General features: G+C 52.1%; 2 protein-coding genes across 2 annotated transcripts; one reads left to right on the top strand and one right to left on the bottom strand.

The window, feature by feature from the left end:
• Window positions 1–1,622: 1,622 nt before the first annotated feature.
• WHR41_09560 (uncharacterized protein) lies at window positions 1,623–3,701 on the top strand (the record flags this gene model as incomplete). Its single annotated transcript, XM_069378163.1, has 2 exons — window positions 1,623–2,368; window positions 2,422–3,701. The coding sequence occupies 2 exons, from the start codon at window positions 1,623–1,625 to the stop codon at window positions 2,978–2,980; spliced, it is 1,305 nt and encodes a 434-aa protein (XP_069224935.1). The 3' UTR covers window positions 2,981–3,701.
• Window positions 3,702–3,866: 165 nt separating this feature from the next.
• Window positions 3,867–6,152, bottom strand: WHR41_09559 (uncharacterized protein; the record flags this gene model as incomplete). Its single annotated transcript, XM_069378162.1, has 1 exon — window positions 3,867–6,152. The coding sequence occupies one exon, from the start codon at window positions 6,150–6,152 to the stop codon at window positions 3,867–3,869; it is 2,286 nt and encodes a 761-aa protein (XP_069224936.1).
• Window positions 6,153–9,053: the final 2,901 nt, after the last annotated feature.

The following is a 9,053-nucleotide window of genomic DNA, read 5'->3' as shown; positions in this document are numbered from 1 at the left end:
GTGTCTGTACAACTGGCCCATCCGAAAGTTCGGGGGCAACAGCTGATGAGTCGGGTGGTCTTGTGCGGCAGCAAGAGCTCGCACGGCAAACCGCGTTTGACGATTGTCCAGCAGTTGTCCAGCACGTGGCAAGCAGGCTGCCGCGAGCAGGGTGTGGATCGGCGTAGACGACAGCATACCAGTGATAGCTCGTGCTTGACTGTTCAGTAGTACCTGCAGACGCTTGGAACGGTCTTGCTGTCCCCTCCACCATACCTCAGCTCCGTAAAGCGCAACTGAGTTGACTGCTGCCACGGCGACTCTCCGCATCAGTCGCATGGGTAGGCCGCCACGGCTGCCACTGAGACCCTTTATCCTTTGCAGGGCACCTTTGGCGCTCGCCAGCCTCTTCTCGAAGTGCGTCTTGAAAGACAGCTTCGGATCCAGCCAGAAGCCTAGCCATTTGGTCGCGCCGCGGTTGATGGGAAGCCCGCGTTGTCCGATGCGCAACGACGTTTCTCTGCTTTCTTGTAGCACTTTGCGCTGCTTGCTGAAAACTACGACTTCTGTTTTGCTGATTTCGAACTCGACTTTGTTGCGGTCTCCCCACTCGACTGCATGTTGCGCAATGCTCTCGAGCGCTCTCGCGCCTTCGTCCAACTTGTTGCACTTCAAGACAAGGCCTATGTCATCTACGAATGAGATTGCTTCCAAACTCGGATGCATCTCTTCGAGCCACGGGAACTATACAGGTGTCGTTGTAATTCTTCCAGAAACCCAAGGACGTTGATCTCTCCTCTAAAGGCAGCCTTGCATTTTGAGTTGTATTTCTTCTTCCCAAGGGTTATATCGGCTCGTAATTCACCCACAAAATCTTGCACGTGCTTGCTTTCATTCGACTCTCGTTGTGTATCAGCACGGTATAGCCATCGATGTTCGGCGCGCGAGTCGGTGCGCGAATGGATGTAGGAAAAAACTTCCGCGTCAGCGATGCACTTCAAAGCTGTCAAGAACTGACATACAGTGGTCCCATTCGCTCGTTATCGCTACGTGATTGATGGATTCGCGTAAGATCCTGTCGCCATGAACATCCGGCAAACGCTGTATGCCCCCCGTGCACTCATCAGCGAGCCGTTTGAGGATGGACGCATATCTGCGGGAGGATTCGGCAGCAAGCGGACAAGATTTGCATTCATCGCCGAACACTAAGTTGACGAGAGCTTCGCTCAGTGCTTCCATGACTGATCGCCCGGAACCGTGATCAGGAATGTTAGTATGTTGTACAGTCATAGATCTTTGTATGGTTTTTGCTTCCCACCGAGTCGGATTTTCTTTGTTTGTAAATTCTCTCCGCTCCTCACCTCCGATTCTCCGATGAAATTTTGGATCTTCGGGGAAGGGACAGCCACGGGCATGCCTGTCGTGTCCGGCGAAAGGCCGAGGAAGAGGAAATCGAAGGAGGTGTGGAGCAGCTGCACCCTTAGTGCACGAATGAACCGTCTCAGTTTGCTCGCTAGTCCGAAATCCGGCGGGAGCCGAGGCTCGAAGCTGCTGATCTGTGGGGTAGACGGGTCGCCCCGTCTGTTTGTTGACGACTCCGCCGAGGCTGCTCAACAGAGGGAAAGCTCCCTCATTGTCCGACCATGCACAATTTTATGGCACGGTCGAATATCATCACACGGTGGATTAATGACTTGCCAGATCCTCCGTCGGTCTACAAGGCGCGTAAGCGTCGCCTAAACGAGCTCAGCGACGCCATGGAGCAGACACCTACGCGACGGCAAAAGATGGCAACCCCCAACACGGAGTCAGAAGATGCAGACCATCTGAACACACCACGCCCACCATCCGCAGCGCCGCTCAGTGATACATTCCTGGTGCTTCACCCGAGTCCCTCAGTATCATCGGATACCTCCGTTCGCTCATCTGTAGCTCGTTCGGACACAGCATCCAGCCAAAGCCGTGCAGCCAAACGGCGAAGGAGCGAAAGTCCGAAGAAGCGTCTCGAAAACTTGACACTCGCTCGATATCCAGTGGTACCACGCAGTATAGGTACAGTGGGGGAACTTCCATCGAGTGCGCAGAGAATTGCTCGACATCTACGGAAATGCCAGTTAAGAGTCGGAATTATACACCCGGACAACATGGACGCGATGCAACCGTATCTGGACAACGACGATGACCTGACGGAGAGACTTTTCTCTGAACAGAGAGGCCGCGTCGGTGATTCTCCATGTTGCACAGAGGTCGTCAGTATCGTTGAACAAGCAAACGAGAATGAAGCAGAGCGAGCTTCTGAAGCGGCTTGGAATGGCGACGTGCATACGGCATTATTCAGAACTGCACTGCGCCATTCGCGATGGCAGCATGAGCTCAGGTGTGACAACGTGTAGGTCGCGTTCTCAATACCGTCTGGAATGGTGAGCTGATAGTTGGTCGTAGGACCGCCGCTTCAATAGACTTGGATGCTTTCTCGCTCGCAGACTATCACCAGGATTTCACGGAGCCCAACTCACGGATAGACTTCTCGATTGGCCTCCGTCTATCTCAAGCAAAGAAAAGGCACCTCTCTAGATGTACGAATGCAGTGAATCCTACCCTTTACGAGCCCGTACGATTCGCGCCGACAGCATTGCATGTTGAGACGAAGCTCACTGGGGAAGGCTGGCGAGCTGCACAATCACAGCTGTCACTCTGGGTTACACGACATGTTGCAAAGTTGCGCGAATTACTCGGTCTTGCAGGCCAGCCGGCCACAACACCCATACCTGTCCTACCAGCGCTTGTAGTGCAAGGCCATGACTGGACCTGTCTATTTTTCGAGGACCACTCTGATGGCGCACGGCTATACTCTGGCTACTCTGTTGGCTCCACCAAAAACGTAGTCGATGCACAGGCCGTGATTGCTGCACTTCAATTCTTGATGGACTGGATTCAGACAGAATATCGACCTTGGTTCGACGAAATGATTTTGCAACCATTGTTAGCCAAGACATCATGAAAATGGGTTGTTCGGCATGAAAAGGAGCGCAACATAATTCTGCATCTTCGATACTAAACTCAAAGTCCCTTGCATGCTGAGCAGGCCAGCTTGTACAACTCAAGCCGCAGACTGCTATGCCGTGCATACTTTGGAGTAAAGCAGGTTCATCTACTCCATCTGAGGGCGGATATGGTTGCGAAAGCATCGAGCACGCTAAGGAGGCTGTGCAGACAGCGGTATCTCAGCAAAAGAAAAGCGTTGAGCCGTCTTGTGGAGCACAAGCAGCAGCATTCGCCGCCCTTCATGTTGATCCTACTCAGCCAGTAGATGATCTATGGGAAAACCCCACTGGCAGGGCGAAAATAGAAGTCAAAAAAGTCAAGAGCTGGAGAATGGTACTGCCTGAGCCTGAGCCCGACCCCGAGTCTGGATCTCAGCTGCCCTTTGCAATTTTGGCGAGAGGTGATGCGAGCTAGATCTTTATGGAGATGAATGCGAAGATGTTTGCTGTCGCCTTCAAGTATAAGAAGCCATGGAGGTTGTCTTTTGGTCAGAACTAAGAGAGCGAACTGAAGCTCCGCAGTTTTCCGAAGATGTGATTGTGGAGTACGCTCTTACTCTGGTGCAAAATCCTGGGTTTGAAGATGCTGACCACCTATGCGCATGCGATCTGACTCTTCGACTCTAGTATTCTCCACGGTATCACGTCGCAATTCCAAATTCTGCCTTCCGGCGCGAAGTTGCCCATTGTCACGCAGTGATGTTATTGGACTGGATTGGATTGGATTTACCCCCAATCCAATCCATCCAACTAGATGTCGGTGGATATCCAAGGAATCCAACATATCCAATAGACTCCACTACCGAATTGGGAAAGTCATTGTAGATCATTTCATTCCTATCTTTACAATCGTTTGTCACTATCATATGCGTCCTGCACCTGTTCCTCACGGTTAAAGTCCTCGTACACTTGCTCAGAGGCCATCTCCTTGCCGTCTTCATCCACTTTGCCGGCTCTGACCTTTTTTGCACTTGGCTTACCATACCAATCTCGTAGACATGTACATGCTTCGATGACATCGCACAGTAACCGGCTGCGTTTGTAGTGGATGAGATCTCGTCCCGAGCTGAAGGAACGTTCGCAGTCATCACTCATCGAGGGGATTGCTAGACAGTCTAAAGCGAACCTAGCGAGCTGAGGCGTTGCTTGGCGGCGGTGCAGCCAGTACTTGACAGGGTCGAATGTAGCGCTGTGTGGCATCAGATCTGTACGCAAGTACTCTTCGAAGTCATCCACTTCCTCGGACAGAGCCTCATGGCCAAGCTTCACCCTCTTGTACACCCTCAAGCGCTCCCTCAAATCGTCGGACGCTGCAGATGGAATAGCGCGTCCGGGACTTGGAGGTGAAGGTCTCGCCGGTCTGCCTTTATGCTTGTAGAATCGCAGCCAGTGTTGCCTCACTTGCTCCTCTACCTGTGAGATCCAGGTACGTTGTTCAGCAGTGCCGGAAGCCCATCTGTCGACGAACCATTGCTTCTTCATTGTCGGGTTCAAGATTACGGCAGCGTACGGGAACGGCGTATCGTCAGCGAGCTTGTAGTACTTCTCACACTTTACCCAAACGTGTTGTGCAGCGTTCGAAAGTGTTGCGAATGTGGGATCTTTCGAGGCTTCATCAGCGAAATCTACACGCCAGTTGTCAAGTTCGTCTAGTAGCCACGAGAGTTGTGGGAACCAGTCGTAGAAGAAAGCACCGTTCCCTTCAACGTCAAGGGTAGAAATATGGAAAACGTTGAGGCAGTCTCTTAACCTGCTCAGAATCAGATGATACCAGTGTGTATGTGTCAGGAGGTCATCTGCCAAAGCGCCAGACCTCGGGTCTGGCTTATGCTTCTTGCAAAACATCTCAAGCCTGTCCTTGACCTCCAGAGCGCGTGAAATGGCGAGGTAGAACGAGTTCCAGCGTGTATCGTTGTCCTGTATAAGCTCAAGCTCGTCGAAGTCGGCTAGTTCGCCTCCTTGGATGCAGTTCGCGAACTCTTCGCGCCTCTGGGGCGACCATCGTATGTACTTGACGATGTTGTGCAGTCTTCCCACTGCACCGATCTGCCGCCATACAGAAGCCAAGCCACTCTCATCCCCCTTAATTTCTGATCGCGCGAAAGCTTCCCTCCTGTTGCCTCGACCTTTGTCGAAGATCAGTGCATGGGCACAGAGGTTGATAATATGGCCCAAACATCGGATCCGAAATGCTGAACGTTGTTTCTTGGTAAGTGTGGGCTGCAGAACTTCCAAGATAGCAGACACCGCAGTGTCATTTGTAGCAGCGTTATCGCCCACCACACAGCCGATCCTATCTCGAATCTGAAGTTCTCGCAAACCCTCAAGCACGATCTGCGCTTGGTTTTCGCTAGCGTGCTTGCCAAACACCCGACGAAAGGCGAGCAGCTTGTTCATCCTCTGTCCTGACGGGCTGATCCAATGACCGTAGATACTCAAGATAGCGATGTAGTTCGGTGCCGTCCAAAGATCGAAAGAGAGGTGGATACTGCTGACCGGTTGTGCCAACTCCTCCTTCAGTATCTCTCTTTGGGCGGTATATTCCTCCGTCACCCACTTCCGTAGCGTTGCACGTGCGCGTGGTAGTAAGTCTGCGACTGATTTGTTCAAGCATGCCAGTAAATCTCGAAAATATTCATTCTCGAGCATAGCAAAGGCAATATGACAATAAACAATCCAGCGTATCAGAAGAGCTTTGAAGCTCTCCAATCGTGTAGCGGTAACGAGCGTGTAAAGGGCGGTAGTTCCAAGGATAGTATGCGCGCTTCTTTCAGTCTTGACACCTTCACGATCGTACCCGTAGCTCATCATGTGGTTCAATGCTGAAGAATTGCCCTTCAGAATCGGCAACTCTTGTTGTCTTCTCTCACACTCACAAGTCCAGCAGTAGTAGACCTCTGCGCCATTTTCGACGCGCACAAGAGCTTCGCCAAATCGCCAGATTGGTGAGCGCCGCTCTCTCGATCGGCGTAGTGATGCGAAAGCCGACTTGCGCGTGTACTGGTTGCCATGGATCGTGAACTTGTCGGGGCTCGTGCTTTCGGAGAAGGCGGGGTTGCTGGGACAAAGCGTGATCTTATCTGAAGCACTAGAGCGAGCACTGCCAAAAAACGAACTAGTTGCTGCCATATATGTGTGTGATGCTATGGATATTGGTTTCTTGCGACGAGCATAATTCGACATCCGATGTAAACACGATATGCACGCGACAGCGACGCGCGAGAACGCCGCTGTCGTAATGTACCACAACAATGTACCTGCTTACCGTTTTCGGACAATTGGATCCAATTGGATCCACGAGGGTCAATCCAATAATCCAATAATGCTGACGAGCTTCATCCAATCCATCCAATATCTATCCGGATCCATCCAGTCCTGTAAGAATCCAATCCAATAACACCACTGTATTGTATCATAGACTCCTTGGCAGGATGGCCATGGCCACCGGTCACAAAAGAAGGAGCTTCCACCTGGGCTACTACCACGACAGGTAAGGGAACTGCACCTGAATAACGCCGTAACGTAGATGGTGGGGAACTTGGCCGGGTGGGGAACTTGGCCATGAACTTTCGGATTTTGTTACTCAAAGTTATCTTGACGACGCCACAACAATGCAATCAGACCCAGAGTCGCTTACATCACTCTCAGACATATCGAGTCTAGTCTGTGTCATTTCTACCATGACCGGAGAAGTTTTGCGCTTCTTACGGGTTTTGTTTGCCGCTGTCTTCTTCTCTGCTTCCTTCGCGATTTCGAGAACTTCTTCGGTGCTGAACACATACTTGCCCTTCAACAAGATTCTTTTGCCTCTTTTTCTCTTCTGACGGGTACATAGAAGCCCTTGTGTTTCGGTCAATTGCTGGCGAATCGTTACGAGCTCGCTCTGGGTCGATTCTACAGCCTTGGTCAGACGCTTAGTGTAACGTCGGATTGGAGATGCGAGACCTGCCACCTTACTCAACTCGGAATTCAACAAAGCATTTGCTTGACGCAATTCGGTCCCGTCTGGCGGTGAGCTATTCAGCAAGGAGAGGTCTAAGCTCGACGTCTGTCCCGGTGTTCGTGGTTCGAACTGCGCCGCATCAGCTCTTGAGCCGAGCCTGTTAAGGACAGTGATCGGACTCAGTGGCTCGAGACCAGCCGCCCTCCACCCACTGCAGATATTTTGCGTTATTAAAGCTCTACCGCGAGCCCTGATATACATCTCGGTCCATTCCACCTTCGACATCCGTCCAGAGTCGAGCCTGGCGACTCCGTCAGTCTCCCGAGCGAGCGCGCGTTTAAGCGGCGCAAACACGCCCACATCGAGGGGTTGAAGCTCATGCGAGCAGTGAGGTGGCAGTATGAGCAAATCGATCGCATGCTCCATACAGAAGGCAATTACACGTGCTGTTACGTGGCTACTGTGGCCGTCTGCAATCAATAGACGACGGAGACTTGGATCCTCCGGCCTTGTCAAAGGCTCGAACACCGTCGTCAACCATTCGTAGCCATGACTATCTGAGGTCCAGCCACTGTTGCTTGTAGAGAACCGCCAACTTGCGGGTGTGTGCTCAGGGATCCAGCCCGTGTTCGTGTGCTTCGCCTTGAAGATGATGAGTGGCGGTATCGCCACGCCAGCTGCGCTGATGCACTCAATCGCCGTTATCCACTCTTGCCGGCCGTGTACAACCTTCCAGCTTGACTTCTCTCTGATGTTGACCAGTGCTCTGGACGACTGGCTTGTTCCTACTGCAAAGCCTGACTCGTCCATGTTGTACCGTCGTTCAGGAGGGTACTGGTGCTGCAGCTGGAGCTCCGTCACTGTCTCGAACCATGGCTTTACTGCTTCTGCAGTAGCTGCTTTATGCCGTGCACCATCGATCTGGCGTGTCCATATGCCTTGGATTTCAGGGTGGCGGGTGCGGAACCGATGCAGCCATTTGTCGCCTATAGGTTGTGTGTGCAACGAAGCCTGAGTCGGATTCCTTGAAAGCTGCATCCGGGAATGGCGAATTTCATCGGCCATTTCGACAGCCAACACCGGAGATGCAGGGAAGCCGGTACTTGTCAGTCTAGTCAACCAGCGTACAAGAGTCTTCTCTTCGGCATTCGTAAGGATCTGAGCATTTTCGTGGCCGTGAGAGCGAGAGGTGTGTCCGGCCAGGCGATACTGCAATGTTGACCGGGGGACACCTTTTGTTATCGCACACGCCCGAACAGACTTGTATCTACCTGACTTGTATTCCAAGATAGCTTCTTGCAACATAGTCTCAGTATACGCGTCCATATCGCGTAAAGTCGCGTTCGTTGTTGGGCTACACGTCGATGTACAAGAGCAATCACAAATTTCTGGCCAAGTTCCCCACCCGGCCAAGTTCCCCACCATCTAAAAAAGCTTCCCCACCTCAGGCACGGACACACCTCAGGCACGCTTTACGAGCCCGGTGTCAATGAGCTTCCACTACCTACAACTCACACATTACCGATTGTATACGGCTGAAAACATATCTCTAGGATGACACAGTACTACTCTACAATACTGCATTAATTTCATGTTCTGAACCGTGCTGGGCGGCGTACTAGCCGGCCTTTCGCCGTCTTCGCCTGCTCTACAGGCTCAGTGACTACTGGTTCCTGTATAGTGTTTGGAGCCTTTTGAGCAGCTATCTCTCTCTCTGATCGGTTTCGGGACCGCCTATACCCAGCTCTCGAGTCCGTTCTAGTCTGTTTCTGAGCTTTTCTCGCCTCTCGTGCCGCCTGAGCTGCGGCCTTCTTTTGAGCCGCAGCTGTCTTGCGAGCAAAAGCAGTTGCAGCTCGCTCATCTCGCTTTCTCTGCGCTTCTACTTCCCTTTGAGCCTTCTCTTGAGCGCGTACTTGAGCTCTGGCTCTTTTTTCCTGCTGCAGCTGCTCTTTCTCCTGCTCTCTGCTCGATACGATGTCTCGAGTCTTCTGGATTTTAGAGGGGCTCATGAACAGCGTCTCGGACGAGCCAGACGCCCTTAGCTCTTCGATGACTTTCCTTTTCCTCTTCTTCCGCTCCTCCTGCTT

Source organism: Cladosporium halotolerans, assembly GCF_011745625.1.
Source record: "Cladosporium halotolerans strain TM138-S3 chromosome Unknown Sca137, whole genome shotgun sequence".
NCBI classification, from domain to species: domain Eukaryota; kingdom Fungi; phylum Ascomycota; class Dothideomycetes; order Cladosporiales; family Cladosporiaceae; genus Cladosporium; species Cladosporium halotolerans.
This window is presented reverse-complemented; position numbering and strand designations above follow the sequence as displayed.